This window comes from Xenopus laevis, chromosome 8L, assembly GCF_017654675.1.
Source record: "Xenopus laevis strain J_2021 chromosome 8L, Xenopus_laevis_v10.1, whole genome shotgun sequence".
NCBI lineage: Eukaryota > Metazoa > Chordata > Amphibia > Anura > Pipidae > Xenopus > Xenopus laevis.
The window spans coordinates 26,089,427-26,107,009 of record NC_054385.1 but is presented as its reverse complement, the minus strand read 5'-3'; the positions used below and the strand labels follow the sequence as shown (position 1 = coordinate 26,107,009).

Sequence of the window (17,583 nt, the reverse complement as noted above, 5' to 3'; positions counted from 1 at the left end):
CTTTATTTATTATAATACACAAGTTTCAGTGAGTCATGTGACAGAAATGACATCAGAACTCACTGTTTATAACTGATGACATCAGAACTCATCGTTTATAAGGATATCATTTACAAGATATTCATGGCTTTTGTGTATTATAAGTCAATAATAATTGCCGGTAATAAAAATAAGAACAGTAGCAAAACTGAAGCTTTATGTCAAGGTCAACTTCCCCTCTAAGCTTATAGGGGAGCATTTACTATACATTCTGATATCATTTATCAAATTCTGAATGTTCTGTACCATAGTGAAAACCTTTGTTGCATATATTGTATGCCTAACGGACCTCTTGAGATCTTACTTAGTTTCATAGCATCTGGTAAATATTTTTGGTTTCATTCAGGGGGATTTTCTGATGTGACTTTAGTTGTTCCTTAAAATGTGGGTTTTCATTTTGCAACGTATATAAAACCCATAAACTGAGATAGGAATTATGGTCCAAAGCCAGGCTAAGGAGTTTTGCAAACTAAGGTACGTTATAAAGCATTTCACTAAGCAGTCATTGTGACTGCTTAGTGAAATGCTTTATAATGTACCTTAGCTTCCTGTTATGCCACATAAAAATGTAAATACAGCTGATAAAAATGCACAGAGCAGTACAGCACGAAATGTCACCATACAAATAAGAGCAGATATGATTAACTGGTTGGGTAGCTTAATGATCTTGATAAAAGCAGCATGAACTAATACAGTGCCTTGTAGCACCACAGATAACATTAGGCCTCATTAGACCCAGAAGCTAGAGCACTATGGCTACACAAATGCACAACTTAGTGCCAAAAATGCACTTGCCTGCTGTGACTGGGGCAATAATTCCTGCAGTCTGCTCTCCATGCATGGATTCAAAATCCAATTCAAAGTGCACAGCCTAGCTTAGTCAGGTGCAAATAAGAACAGGGCTCATTGGTGGGAGTGTCATTACCCCAAGGGCACACCCAGTACAACAGAGAACAAGTTGTCTAATTCTGGGCAGTGTCATTCTGTGGCTACTAAAGCAAATAAAGTTCTGTCTTGCATAAAAAAGGGCATTAACTCAAGGGATGAAAACATAATTATGCCTCTTTATAGGTCCCTGGTGAAGCCTCATCTGGAGTTTGCAGTGCAGTTTTGGACTCCAGTCCTTAAGAGGGATATAAATGAGCTGGAGAGAGTGCAGAGACCTGCAATTAAATTGGTTAGAGGGGTGGAAGACTTAAATTATAAGGGTAGACTGTCAAGGTTGGGGTTGTTTTCTCTGGAAAAAAGGCGCTTGCGAGGGGATATAATTACACTTTACAAGTACATTAGAGGACATTATAGACAAATAGCAGGGGACCTTTTTACCCATAAAGTGGATCACTATACCAGAGGCCACCCCTTTAGACTAGAAGAAAATTAATTTAATTTGAAGCAACGTAGGGGGTTCTTCACAGTCAGGACAGTGAGGTTGTGGGATGCACTGCCGGGTGATGTTGTGATGGCTGATTCAGTTAATGCCTTTAAAAATGGCTTTGATGATTTTTTGGACAGACATAATATCAGAGGCTATTGTGATACTAAGCTCTATAGTTAGTATAGATATGGGTATATATAATTTATGTGAAAGTAGGGAGGGGTGTGTGTATGGATGCTGGGTTTTCATTTGGAGGGGTTGAACTTGATGGACTTTGTCTTTTTTCAACCCAATTTAACAATGTAACTATGTAACCAGCCTACCCATCATTAATTCTGCCCTTTTGAATGCAGGCAGGACTGTTTTCCAATCCTGTATTTGTGGAAATGACGCAAAGGCTTGAGGCTAATGAGGACAAATTAAGGGGCGGAATACCTCCCAGCCACTTATACATTTTTTACAAAGCTTTTAGAATTGGGCAGGTAGGAGATGCTGCTGCTTAAATCTCCTGCGTGCTAAGTCCCCAGAATGGATGAAGGGGGGGGGGGGCGAAAGCAAGTGGGAGTGTTTGGGGTGGAAGCACTTAACATGGTGCACCTTAAACCCAAAGCCCTATGGTTGGTTGTTTTACCAGCTTAGCTATCAGTAGTTGATACTTAATTTTACCTAAAAAATAGGTGAAAGCCAGATTCAGGTCATAGTGGGAAAGCTATCTTGTAGTTTTATTAATGAAAACTCCACTGGGATCTATGGGATCAACTGATTTTGAATCACTTAACTGGATCAGGCCCGCACCTGCAATCTGTGGATTCTGTGGAGGGGCTATTGTAATTTGCCACAGACAGTCAGTATTTATTGGGCTATGGGAGGGCGGTTTGTGCCTCTGTGTACTTGGAATGTTAGGGCCTATTCTGAATCCCAGTCCAGACCTGTTGACTATTATATCAGTCAGATAAGGTGCAAGATACAGTCATATGAAAAAGTTTGGGAACACCTCTCAGCCTGCATAATAATTTACTCCACATTCAACAAAACAGTAATATGTCTTTCATTTCCCAGGAACATCTGAGAACTGGGGTGTTTTCTGAACAAAGATTTTTAGTGAAGCAGTATTCAGTCGTATGTAATTAAATCAAATGTGATAAAATGTAGGCAGGGCCGGAACTAGGGGTAGGCAGAGTAGGCACGTGCCTAGGGCGCAAAGCTTGAGGGGTGCCAGGCATGTACCTTTCACTGCTACCTACCCCTAGTCTGGCTGAGTGAGTGCCGCTCAGTCCATGCACTGTTTGTGCGCATGAGAGCGTACATGAGGGGAGAGCGAGAGCGTACCTAGAGAGGTCGACGCAGCTGGTCAGTACGCATTCGCGTGCACTTCCTATGCGTGCGGTCAGTGTGCATGCACTTCCTATGCGTGCGGTCAGTGCGCGTGCGCTTCCTATGTGTGCGGTCAGTACGCATGTGCACGATTCCTATATTTGCGGCGGAGGGGGCGTCACGGCTGGCTGGGTTGCCTGGGGCGCCCGGCCAGCATGGCCCGGCCCTGACTGTAGGTGCAAAAATCTGGGTACCCTTGTAATTTCGTTAATTTGAATGCATGTAACTGCTCAATGTTGATTACTGGCAACACCGAATTGGTTGGATTAGCATGTTAAGTCTTGAACTGGGACAAGAAGAACACAGATTTGTTTGTACCTGCCAGTTTGTAACTTCTTACTCCAAACATGCTTTATCCTGCATTTCTCCTCCTTTCACTCTCATGCTTCATAAACATTTTTCTCTACCTCCCCCATCAAATCCCAGTTCTATACAAATCTCAGCCTCTCTACTCTCCTCTCCTTCCCTCTCCACACATGAAGTTTATAAAGTACTCTGTTTAGCTATTCAACAAAACTCCTCTTTTTCATACCAACTAAGAATTTACAAATCCCACTCTCACTTAGTCTATCTTTCCTTTCTATTACTGGCAGCTGGGGACATTTCCCCAAACCCTGGCCCTTACCCCACCCCACCCCAGTTATATCATGGCCACGAGCTCCTTCTCTTCGGTACAAATTCCAACAGTACAGAACTCTTACTCCTATCTTACTCTTACTCCAAAAACCCAGTTAATCTAGTGTTCTCTGGAATGCCAGATCTGTTTGCAACAAACTCACCGCTATATACGACTACTTCATTGCAAATTCCTTTAACCTACTCGCACTTACTGAAACCTGCCTTTCTCCTACCGACATTGCCTCAACTGCTGCCCTGTCCTGTGGGGGCCTACACCTTACTCATACTCCCAGGCTTGGTAACAGACCTGGAGGTGGGGTAGGTTTGCTTTTCTTTCCCCACTGTACTTTTAAAGTTCTTCTACCTGTTCCCTCCCTAACATTCTCCTCATTTGAGGCTCACTGCATTAGGCTCTTTTCTCCTGTTTCACTCTGCATTGCTGTCATATATTGACCACCAGGACCATCTGCACAATGTCTGGACAATCAAAGCTTTAAATCACCTATTTAATTTTTTGCTCTCAACTGGACTGTTTCCTTCTTAACTAAAACATGCTCTTGTCACCCCCATTCTGAAAAAACCCTCTCTTGATCCCTCCAATCTTGACAACCTCCGACCTCTCTGCTACCTTTCATCTCTAAACTACTTGAGCGCCTAGTCTACAACCGACTAACCTCATTCCTCTCTGACAATAACCTGCTGGACCCCCTACAATCTGGTTTTAAGCCACAACACTCCACTGAAACTGCCCTGACTCGAATAACTAATGACCTTTTAACCACTAAAGTCAACAATCATTTCTCACTACTAATACTGCTTGATCTCTCAGCTGCATTTGACACTGTAGATCACCCTCTGATCCTCCAGTCCCTCCATTCACTTGGCCTCTTCTTACATCACCAATCGTTCCTTCAGTGTCTCAACGGAGTAGCATCTTCTCCCCTACCTCTTGCTGTTGGGGTTCCTCAAGGCTCTGTCCTGGGACCATTACTATTCTCCCTCTATACTTCCTCCCTCGTCAAATTAATCAACTCGTACGGCTTCCACTACCACCTCTATGCTGACGATACACAGATCTATCTCTCCTCTCCTGATCTCAGCCCAGAACTCCTAACTCGCGTCTCCTCCTGCCTGTCCGCTATCTTTACCTGGATGTCGCAATGCTACCTTAAATTAAACCTCTCTAAAACTGAAATGGTTCTCTTTCCTCCAACTAACACCAGTAACATCCCGAAAGTATCCATCATAGCTAACAATTCAACTATCACCCCCTCTCCCCAGGCCCGGTGCCTTGGGGTTATCCTAGATTCTGCCCTGTCACTCACTCCTCATATCCAGTCACTTATTAAATCGTGTCACTTCCACCTAAGGAACATATCCAAAATCCGATGATTTATCACCCAAGATGCTGCCAAAATTCTTATTCACTCTCTCGTCATATCACGTCTAGACTACTGTAACTCTCTTTTAATTGACCTTCCCCTCCAATCCCCCTCTGCCACGCCATTCTGTCAATCCCTGCACTGGCTTCCGCTACCTTTCAGAAATATATTCAAATTAATGACCCTGACATTCAAAACACTTCACAACTCTGCCCCACCCTACATCTCTGAACTCATGTCTATATACTCACCCAACTGCTTACTACGCTCCTCTACTGACCTGCTACTCAACTCAAAAGCTCATTTAGACAAGCCACAGTCATTTTGGAATAAAGTTTGTTGGACTGATGAGCCAAAAATTTAGTTATTTGGTCATAAAAAAAATCCCTTTGCATAGCGGAAGAAGAACACCGCATTCCAAGAAAAACACCTGCTACCTACTGTCAAAATTGGTGGAGGTTCCATTATGCTATGGGGCTGTGTGGCTAGTTCAAGAACTGAAGCCCTTGTTAAAGTCGAGGGTCGGATGAATTCAACCCAGTATCAACAAATTCTTCAGGATAATGTTCAAGCAACAGTCACAAGATAATGACCCTAAACACACTTCGAAAACTACAAAGTCATTTATGCAGAGGGACAAGTACAATATTCTGAAATGGCTGTCACAGTTACCCGACTTGAATATCATTGAAATTCTATGGGATTATTTGAAGCAGGCTGTCCATGCTCGGCAGCCATCAAATTTAACTGAACTGGATAGATTTTGTATGGACGAATGGTCAAAAATACCGCCATCCAGAATCCAGACACTCATCAAAGTCTATAGGAGGCGTCTAGAGGCTGTTACAGTTACAAAAGGAGGCTCAACTAAGTATTGATATAATATCTCTGTTGGGGTGCCTACATTTAGGCACTAATTTTGTAATGATGCATATTGCATATTTTCTGTTAATCCAATAAATTTTATGTCACTGCTGAAATACTACTGTTTCAATTAGGCATGTTATATATTAAAAGGAAGTTGCTTCTTGGAAAGCTCAGCCAATGATAAACAAAACTCCAAACAATTAAGAGGGGTTCCCAAACTTTTTCATATTACTGTATATAGATAGTTTGCCAAGAGCCAGAATTGTGCTGCTGTGGATCCATTGGCTACAGTTTAGGGATAGGCGGATTTTTTTGCCTCGTTTCGCCGAAAAAATTATGCCAAAAGACTTGTATGGCGGTGTGCAAGACGCGGGTCAAAACCATTTCGCCACGCGACAAAATTTTTTTGATGCCCATAGACTTTAATGGGCTTCTGCGACATTTCGCCGGCGGCAAATTCGCCCATCCCTACAGTTTACTACTGTTGACTATATGTGCCATGAGATATTCAGCCTGGCAATAAGCCAAGCACACGGATAAGTAATTAAAGAGCAATAGTTGAGTCATCAGCTCTGTACTGTCTTGAATTTTCATTTTGCTTTGAATAACTACTTTCAATGCTGCCAAATCAGCCCTGAAGGGAAGTATTCTCATATTACTTATATTACATATATTGCAGTTAATAATTACCCTCTACCCCCCTCTGGTGTTTGCCATTTATATTGCTGATTGGGCACTGTGTAGCTTGTCCCTGTAATTTATGCCCACTAATGCAACACTGATGCTTTCAGAAAAAATTGCACCCATTTATGAATGCAGTGGTGCATATGGACATCCCTTAGAATGCATGTACCATATATATGTATATATATAATATATGTGTATATATATATATATATATATATATATATATATATATATATATATATATATATATATATAACCAAAGGAATGGTGCACTCCGTAGACAAAATTAATACCTGGGTGCCAGCATGGGAAATAAGCAGTGAAAAAGGATTGCAGCACTCACAGGGTTTTAGTGAAAAAACAAAAAATGTTTTATTATTAAGCCTCAACGTTTCAATCCCCCACAGGGATCTTCGTCAGGAGCACAAACAAAACATGTTTGTTTGTTTTTGCTCCTAGTGTTTTTTCACTAAAACCCTGTGAGTGCCGCAATCCTTTTTCACTATATATATATATATATATATATATATATATATATATATATATATATATATATATATATATATATATATATATAATACATAAATGGCATGAATATCCTGTAAATTATATACTTATAAACGGTGAGTTCTGATGTCATTTCTGTCAAATGACTCACTGAAATTTGTGTAGTATAATAAATAAAGTACCCCCTGTTGCAAAATATGAGGATATTAGAAGTTACCTTGGAGTTCCATGACCTGTATAAAAACTCCTCGGTAACTTATAATATCCTTATAATTTACAAGAGGGGGTACTCTATTCACTATATATATATATATATATATATATATATATATATATATATATATATATATATATATATATATATATATATATATATATATATATATATATATATATATATATATATACATACATACAGTATATCTTTCAGCTGTATTAATATCTGACAATGGCTGTGGATTTTTAAAGGAGAATGAAACTAAACATCACTGCTTAGGTCCTCCTATATGCAATTATATCCTTCTATATACATCGTGTTCTAATGCAGAGCAGTGCAGGAGATTAGCAGGTGCTATCTTGTGCCACTTCAAAGTCCTCTTCTTGGTAATCATCTAACAGGACATGTGTAGTTGAATCTGATATGGACTGGACATGGCTTTTCCCCCACACACTCAGGGGCCAATTCATTAACTTCATTAGTTTTTTTTTTGGCTACTTCGACCATCGAATGGGCTACTTCGACCTTCGACTTCGAATCGAATGATTCGAACTAAAAATCGTTCGACTATTCGACCATTCGATAGTCAAAGTACTGTCTCTTTAAGAAAAAACTTCGACCCCCTAGTTCGCCACCTAAAAGCTACCGAACCCAATGTTAGCCTATGGGGAAGGTCCCCATAGGCTTGGCTAATTTTTTTTTGGTCGAAGGATATTCCTTCAATCGTTCGATTGCAGTATTTGCGCAAAATCCTTCGACTTCCATATTCGAAGTTGAAGGATTTTCATTCCCAGTCGAATATTGAGGGTTAATTAACCCTCGATATTCAAACCTTGATGAATTTGCCCCTCAGTATAGTACCTGAAGAAATGCGAGATGTTGCCCACCAACCTTACTGTATTACTAGGCTTTACAAAGGCTTTTACAAAGGAAACAGCTGCTTTTAGGGGTACTAAGTGGTTCAGTTTGAGAGGGAGTAGGAATGACTCTTAAGGGTGCCCAATTAAAACTAAGGCTTTTAAGACTTTTTAATTTTGCACAAGGCACAGAGTTTAGTTTATACCATATACAGAGGAGCAAGTTCTTTGTGCATGATTCCTAAGATGGGCAATTCTGTATCCCTTAGTGCTCCAGTACTTGCATACTCCTACCCCCACAATCACACCCCTAACCACTCTCTGACAATTCCCCTGCACAGTCACTTGAGTCCGCTCAGAATATTACTATATTATATTACTGTATAACTGATGTAGTAATATATTGTGAATAATGTACCCCTTATTGTAAAAAATAAGGATATTATAAGTCATAGAGTCAGTAGTTCCATGACCAAATAAAAGTATGAGACTGAAGGGGTACTTTATTTATTATAATACATAAGTTTCAGTGAGTCATGTGACTCCGATTAAAACTAATGACAACAGTAAGCACAGTTTATAAAGATATCATAAAATTCATCAATTAATTTCATCATTCAACTTTGTATTTCCCACCAACAAGGTAATTTAGTGCAGCATTTGGGGGGATCCTTGCAATATTTTATTCACTTTAATGGCAGTTGTTCTATCCTAGATAATGTACGATGATGGGCCCCTCTACGTCTTTGCTCCTACAGAAGAACTGCGGAAACGCTGGATTCACCAGTTGAAGCATGGTGAGCTTCACTCTCTCATCTTTCTTTGTACTGGGCTTAGCTCATGGTGTAAATGTATTTTTCCAATAATTCTTCATATTCCATTCCCTACTCATTACCGAATAAGCATCTGAAGCCTCACATCTGTACTGGGTTAGCAATGCAGCACACTATCTTCTTCCAGTTCTTTCTTTATTCCTTCAGCCTTATTTGTACTCATCACCATTTGCATGTTCCCTTATTTCTTTTTGCTTCTCCTTTCCTTCTCACTGTTGGTTGCCCAGTTATGGTAATGCAGCATATAGACAAGAGTAAAACAAAAGTTTGAAAGAAGGGTAAACAGGAAAATGGTTGGAATGGTGTTGTAGCAAGACTGATACCATTAAAGGAGGGGGGAGTAGAGGGTAACAAACAATAAAGGGAACCTTATAAGAAATAGGGAATGCTTTTGTTAAAATAAGAAACAAGGGAGACACATGGGTGGTGGGTAGAGACAAAAATGGTGTTAGGGATCAGCAGATAAACTGAGAATTGGGGGAGAAAAAAAGTTGAAGTAAAGTGGATGGAGAGAAGAGAAACTGAAAGTAAAATTTACCACTCACTCACTTTTTTTACTCAGGTAAGTTTATTAGCATACAAGGTCACACACAGAGAAATAACAAATCATGTCACATCAGCAGATTGGATAACAGGGTCTGGTGTTACATCCAACATTAACTTACAGTTCTCATACATCATCTTATAGTTCTAGTTATACATTTTCCAAAATCCACAGTTTCATAAATTGTTCAGAGGTACTGTTATGCCTAGCTATTAGTTGTTCAACATTACACATATTCTGTACAGATTGTTCCCAGTGTATTGGGGGGGGGCTCAATTTACATTGCTGGGCTCTTATTCTGCGGGCCTGGAATAGTATTTTATGTAGTATTTTTTGGCCCTGTCGTGTCAATTGAGATGGTGGGTCCATACCCAGTAGATACAGCTAGGGTCAAGGGTGAGCTTGAATCCCAGGAGTTTGGTAATATGGTAGCGGATTAATTTTTATTGTTTTTCTTTTATGTTTAAAATGCAAAAATAAAATCCTTTAAAAAAAATATGGTAGCGGATAGCGGACCAGTAGACTTACAGTTCTGGACAGGACCAGAATGTGAATTAGAGACCCTTCCGCTGATTTACATCTCAAACAAGTTACTGTGATCTCTGGATTGAGGTTGTTAAAGCACAAAATCTTTCAATGTTGGTGAGTGCAGAGGATTGCTCCTATTTGTCTATGTGAATTTTGTGGTCACAACCTCATTGCACCCCCGCTTAATGTTTTTGAAATTAGTGGTGAGCACAACTTTCCCTTGTTTGTTATATATCTCTGGGTATTCCACGTTGGTATTCCAGGTTGGGCAACCAGCCTAATATGTCTCCTAAAAGGTAATCTAGGAGTAATCTGAGAGGAGAAGAGGGGAATTCTTACCTGTCTCCTAAAGGGTAATGTTAATCTAGTAGTTCAATTTTGGGCCCCTTAAGCAATTCTGCTTCAGTGTAAACATTCCCAACAACTTGGCCAACCATTCTTCATAACATTTACAGACAAAATAGCTAACGCACTTCTTTAATAAGTTAATTCCACATCAATAACTGTAAAAACATCTGTACAGCTGACAGTTGAAGTGGGGCTACTTCCAATGTGTACAATCAATGTACTATTAACCATTAACAGTTACTCTCTCTCTCTGTACACAATTTTTTAGCCAGTTCTCTATCCATGCACAGATAGCAGTTTAGAAAGCAAAGGTTTACGCAGTACTGTATCAAAAAAGCTGGCAGCTGAAGTAGATCACATCCCCACTGTCCAAGTTCCTAATTACCTTACCATAAATCATAGAAATGCCTTGTTTTCTGCTCTTGGTGTACTATTTATACAGGTAAGTCCCAAAATATGCATCTTTCCTCTTTGATTTTCAGTTTCAGAATGCAATCCTCTATCTGCTTATTTACATTCTCACATGAGACTTATGTAACATAGGTTGCTTCTTCATTTTGAAGGGAATAAATTAAAAATAGTAATGGTTTAACATCTATTGATATTATTTGATCTGTTTTTCTTCTAGTTATTCGATTTAATAGTGATGTGGCTCAGAAATATCACCCTCGCTTTTACCAGGACGGGCAATATCTTTGCTGTGCCCAGACAGCCAAAAATGCAATGGGATGCCAGCCACTGGGGAACGCCAATGGATGTCAGTATATTATTTATTTATATATATATACATATACAGTGTCGGACTGGGACACCAAGGGCCCACCAAAAAACCTTAGACAAGGGCCCACCCTCAGTACAATTTTCTTCCTCTCTTCACTCAATCTCTATTCTCCTAGTCTCTTTTCTTAATATACTATAATCTATTATTCTATCTATTTAACCTCTTTGTTCTCATAGAAATAGGGAATGGCTATGAAATAGGCCAAGTGTTTAGCAACAAGAGGGCCCACTGACACCTGGGCCCACCGGGAGTTTTCCTGGTATCCTGGTGGGCTAGTCTGACACTGTATATATACAGTGTGTGTGTATGTATGTATATATATACATATATATATATATATATATATATATATATATATATAAAATTATGAAGAGGACCAGCACTCCGTTTCCAAAACACAATAAATTATTGTGTTTTGTCCAAAACACAATAATTTATTGTGTTTTATTGTGTTTTGGAAACGGAGTGCCGGTCCTCTTCCGAATTATCTACATATTATTTTGGCCAAGCACCCGGAAAACGATACATTGTGAAGGTGTGCGGGTATCATCTGTATTATCGTTATATATATATATATATATATATATACCATAGGAGAACACCTATATTTGTTTTACAAATGTCTCCGTACAGACTTAAGTGACATAAAGGAAGAAAAATCTTAGAATAAATATTTTCATACTGTCAAGCCTCACTGTCCATACCACTAAGTATTAGGCCACACCACCTGTGTATTACTTTTTAGGGCGACAAATTAGGAGATTAGTCTCACACAATTAATTTCCTTCAAATGCTTCCCCAGTGGCTAACATGTGAATCGACACTGGGGAAAGATTTGGAGGAGATTAGAAACCCGCGCTAGAGGAGAATATTATTATTACATAACATTACAGAGAACAGAGAATAAGCAAATGAGCCAAAAAATAAGAATTGTATCTTTAAATACGACATTTATGGGAAATTGTTTATTCTCTATTCCTCCTATTGCACATTTGTGGGATGTCAGTGATAGGCGCATTGGCCTCTCTTGTAATCTACTCACTATCAATGAGGGCAAAAGTGGCTTGCATGAAATACTGAATCCAGTGTCATAGAGTAGAGTGCATGCTCCATGCTGGGCATTGCCCACATCAGTGACAAGCACTGTGTAATGTGTATAATATCTGCTTAACCAGTGCAAAGATAAATCCAAAGATGCATATTATCCAGACACTTATTGGACTTCTTGTCCTTTAGGAAATGTTTTTTTCTCCTACATATATTTCAGATATAAGAGCAGAACGATCCCAGCGAAGGTCCAGGAAGCCACTCCCTCCTCCACCTCAAGAAAGTCAGGTAAGTTGACTACAGATACTAACAAGCATGTATAGTATATCCAATCTTCAGCTAAGGTTATTGTGACTGTGTTATTATTTCTTACTTAGTTATACAGGTATGGGATCTGTTATCTGAAAATCCACCATCCAGAAAGCTTCGAATTATGGGAAGGCAGTCTCCCATAGCCTCTATCTAATTCAGATTTTTATAATTGATTCTCTTTTTCTCTGTAATAATAAAACAGTACCATGTACTTGATCCCAACTAAGATATAATTCATCCTTATTAAAGGCAAAACAATCCTATTTGGTTTATTAAGGGGGTTATTTATCAAAATCCGAATTTTTCTGATATTTTATTTTAAAAAAAGTCCAACCAAACTAGAATCCACGATTTGACCTAAAGAAGCTTGATTAATTCAGATCAGGAAAAACTCAATAAAATCAAGCGGAAACCCGAATTGTATGATTCTCAGGTCTGAGATGGCAGATTTTCGGATTTTGACTTTTTGCATCCTCGGGGTATAATAAATCTCGAAAAATTTGAGGTTTTTTTTTTCAACTAAAAATTTTATTTTATAGTAAAAAAACTAGATTTTTGAGTTTTTAACATACGGACTTTAATAAATAACCCCCTAAATGTTTGAATTAATTTAAAGTAGACTTTAAATTATACAGAGATCAAAATTACGGAAAGACCCCTTATACGGAAAACCCCAGGTCTCAAGGATTCTGGATAATATGATCCAGTACCTGAATATTATTTAAACTTTAAAACAATTTTAAAAGAAAAGCATTGATAATGTTCAACCCTTTGCTCAAATACTGCCACAATTGATCAAAGGGAAGATGAAAAGCACTCATCTCAAGCTGGCAGTTTGTGTCAAATTGTGTGTAATTTGATCTGCGTACTAAGTGAGAATTAGTGCAATTATACTTGAATTTTAGGAAAAAGTTTGCATTGTGGATTAAAAGACTTGGAGATTTGCATCTGGTTTTATGATTTGCATATTGCTAAACTGACCTCCTCTCTTGAAACTATTTACTGTATCAGCCAGTACAACCACTTCAGGCATGGAATTCCCCATTGTCACAGCTCTCACTGTAAAAAAAAAACCCTTGTTAACTTAAAGTAGAATTTCAGTTCTTTTAATCTCATTTGTCCAAGCAAGAGGGGATGCATCCATTGCACAGGTCTCTTGGTGAATTAAGCAAGGGCTTACTGTATGGTCTCAGTATATATTTAGGGAGAGTGATCATATTACCTCTTCTCCAACTTATATTTTTATTACTATTTAAGAGCTTTGTCGCTCATCTTTAGGTTGACCCAGGAAACCAAAGCTTCACTGCACAATCTAGATAGGGCCATACCAGTGTAAAAGGGAAGAGCTACCCTCCCCTTCCTTACATCTATACCTCTTTTAATACAGCTTAAAACTTCGTTTGCCCATGCCACTGCTGACTGGCATTACCTGCCACAGTTCACCAGGTCCTCCTTCACCAAGGATTTGCTTATCTTAGTTGCATGAATTAGCCTATATATTTAATATTTAGCACTTTACTATGCTAAATCACTAATTTAACTGTCCTAAACATATCTGTTCACAGTTCACCTGGGGAAAGAAGTGCAACTAAATAAAATAATTTCCAATAATGAAAAGTAAAAAACATACAGGTCTGTAGGATAATTTAGAATTTTAATGTTTCAAACCACATAAATCATTACTGTCTTATTAAATATTAAAAATAATTCACATTTAGTAATTTTTACTTGTCATTTACTTGTGTAACGCCCATTTGGCCAACCCCCCTTGTGCCAAGGTTGTACCTGCTTACCAACTCGTGTCCTGAGTCCCCTTTGCAAGGTGAAAGGGTACTGGGATGCTTCTCTGGCAGTGCCTCCACCTAATGGAATCCGGGAATACACCTGCCGTGGCCCCATTAGGACAACAAATCAATCACTCACTTTATTATATAACAAATATAACTTTTATGCAAATTTAAAGGGGAAGTAAAACTTTACAATCACATTAATAAAAATGCCCACTACCCTAGGAACCTGTAGCAGTCCAGGCCTGGTAATTCCCTGCCAGGAAAAGTCCCACACTACTCCATTTTGGCAGCCTCAATCACTCAGAGTCTCAATCCCTTGTCCCCAGAAGAGTACCAGTGCTAGGTAGCGGTACCTGCCCACATATTTTCCCGCTGGAAAGTATTTGCTCCCATGTGGCAGGCACACAAACAGTCTGTTTCTCCAAACAGGAGATCGCTGGATCCTCATCCTTTCCTACCCCTTCCCTCAAGTAACACTCACCCCAAAGGAGTCACACAGATGGGTAGTCTCATACAGAGCTGACAGGCATCCACAGCGATGAAACCTTTAACTCCAGGCTCTCCTAGCCGAGCATATCACTTGTTTGATCCATTTGCTGAACTGTAGTTCCCAGTACTGTCTATAGCACGAGCCTTTAAAGTCCAGTGTCTGGCATCCATCTTCCAGAATATCAAGGTCTAGTTATCCCTGAGCCCACACAGGGCATAGTAGCCATGTGGTGTGTCTCCATAGCCTGAGGTCTGCCGCTGCAGCACCCCAGCCGACAATCACTCCATCCTGCATCCAAATCAAGATCCAAATCAAGATGACCGTGTGAGCACTTTCAGCCATGAGGCTCCAACCAAAAGGAAAATTAACCCTTCGGGTCCCTACATTTGCATGATGCTGCTACCATACTAGACTAGGCTTGACTCCTTCTGCCGAGATGCAGACCAGGCAGGGTCTGGTGACGTCAGGTGCAGGCAGATGATGTCATGGATGGGCAGATGACATCAGGGGGCAGGGTGGAGGTGTGTCTGTGACAATTGGCTGATCGCCATGCCATTCATTTAAAAAAGCCCTCTCCAGATTTCCTGACTTGGAAAACCAGGCTGTCTGGTTCAATAGCCATAGTGTTATGCATAGGAATTTAATTGGCATAATAATAAAACAAATCTTGTGTCGGATCTGTCCTTAGAAGCCATTGCCACCTACACCATGTTCATCGCTACACAAGGTTGTAGCCATGTATGATTTTACTCCAATAAATGCCCAAGATTTGCCGCTGCACAAGGGGGAGGAGTACATATTGCTGGAGGAAAGCACCGGGCATCCCTGGCTAAGAGCACGGGATAAAAATGGGTGAGTAATTTCAATCTAATGAGATCATATATGGATGACGGGGAAAAAGATGACATTGTGAGTTGATGAAATGGGGTGCAGTAAATCCATACAGTAAAACTATTGCATTCCTTTTTTAAAAAGTTGGCAGTGCAGCTTGGAGCAACTGTGGCAGGGTAATGCTCATTCTGTTCCCATGTTAAAAAAGCTGAAGCTTTGTACAAATGTTATTGCAAATCTTTTACCTAAACTACAATGTCAATAGAGTAATGTTATAGTGGTCATAATATTAACAGAAATGGAAAAAAAGAGACCCTAGCTAAGATATCAGGGTTGAGACTGGTAGGAGAGAGGTACATTTTGTACAGTATTGTATTTACTAATTGCCCTAATAAATGTACAGATTAAGTAACAAAATCAAGATTCCCAAATTAACCATTTATGGAACAGCTACCACCCTTTGTTTTATTGTGATCAGAAATATTTGTTCATCTCTCTCAGGCTGGAAGGCTACATTCCTGGTAATTATGTCACAGAAGCTCAAGACCCACTGGAAATATATGAGTGAGTATAATATGGTGCCAAGATAGTCATTGTTGTATACATATATAGAGTTTCTCTAAAGTGTTTAGCAGTGGGGAGTTCATAAAGTGGCTTGTAATCCACACTGTCTCCCAAGCTGCTTGCAACACTTCTTGTTGTTGTCAAAGGTAAAGCAGCTGTCCTTGGGCATTATGTTATTTACTACCCGAGTTTATTATGTGTCTCCCAAACTTAGGTTTAGAGGAACAATAAAATAGGTTTTAAACAGTCTATGTTTTTGCAAAAAACAAAGACAAAATGTTGCAACAGTCTTAGTACCTAGTAACATAGTAACATAGAAAGTTAGGTTGAAAAAAGGCACACGTCCATCAAGTTCAACCTTAAAGGGATCCTGTCATCAGAAAACATATTTTTTTCAAAACGCATCAGTTAATAGTGCTGCTCCAGCAAACTTCTGAATTGAAAACTATTTCTCAAAAGAGCAAACAGATTTTTTTATATTCAGTTTTAAAATCTGACATGGGGCTAGACATATTGTCAATTTCCCAGCTGCCCCAAGTCATGTGACTTGTGCCTGCACTTTAGGAGAGAAATGCTTTCTGGCAGGCTGCTGTTTTTCCTTCTCAATGTAACTGACTGTGTCTCAGTGGGACAATGGAATTTTACTATTCCATTGTTCTTTTCTTTGGCTGCTGGGGGGGGGAAAGGGAGGGGTTGATATCACTCCAACTTGCAGTACAGCAGTAAAGACTGATTGAAGTTTATCAGAGCACAAGTCACATGACATGGGGCAGCTGGGAAATTGACAATATGTCTAGCCCCATGTCAGATTTCAAAATTGAATATAAAAAAATCTTTTTGCTCTTTTGAGAAATGGATTTCAGTGCAGAATTCTGCTGGAGCAGCACTATTAACTGATTCATTTTGAAAAAAAAATGTTTTACCATGACAATATCCCTTAAAGTCTTATACTAACTTCTCTTTTCTCCTCTAGGTGGTACTCCAAAAACATGACAAGAAGTCAGTCAGAAAAACTGCTGCGATCAGAGGTGAATAAAGTGGGCCGGGATGGGTTGGAACCTGGGGAGAAGTATAGAACAATGAGAGATTACGAAGAAGACAATGTTGGTAAAGGGAAAGATTGTAATAGGAGAAGCATTTGGTGAGGGTGTGAGATATGTGAATGTGCCATGCGATCAGGATTTTTTAAGAAAAGAAGGAAGTGTGTACAGTGGCTAAATGCCAAACATTTCAGGTCTGGCGGAAGACTGAACTGTCGCCACATTTAAAATGTAAAGTGGGAGTGTACAGAATATTCAATATTAACACTAATAGAACTAGGGTTATAAATAAGCTGTGCCTGATGTTTTTATTATCAAAACAAAGGAATGTTTTACTATTTCTTGAACTAAACACTGCAAATAAAATGGTTTCATGATAAGCTTATACCCCCCTTCTTGGACTCTTTTGAGTATTTGTAGGTGAAGAGGAATATATTTATTTCACTCAGTAGATTTAAATCTATTCATTAAATCTTATTCAAACAATAAGTCTTATCAACTGGTCACCAACCACCAATTTCATGTATATACAACATCAATTCATAATTTATG

General features: G+C 39.2%; 1 protein-coding gene across 1 annotated transcript in view; it reads left to right on the top strand.

Annotated features, from left to right (window-relative positions):
* Positions 1–17,583, top strand: part of btk.L (Bruton tyrosine kinase L homeolog) — a 60,065-nt gene that overhangs the window by 21,512 nt on the left and 20,970 nt on the right. The window contains exons 5-10 of the mRNA XM_018229638.2: positions 8,639–8,720; positions 10,805–10,933; positions 12,225–12,292; positions 15,285–15,448; positions 15,929–15,991; positions 16,965–17,019. Of these exons, the coding sequence (XP_018085127.1) occupies positions 8,639–8,720; positions 10,805–10,933; positions 12,225–12,292; positions 15,285–15,448; positions 15,929–15,991; positions 16,965–17,019 (561 nt within the window). The remainder of the gene's footprint in view (positions 1–8,638; positions 8,721–10,804; positions 10,934–12,224; positions 12,293–15,284; positions 15,449–15,928; positions 15,992–16,964; positions 17,020–17,583) is intronic.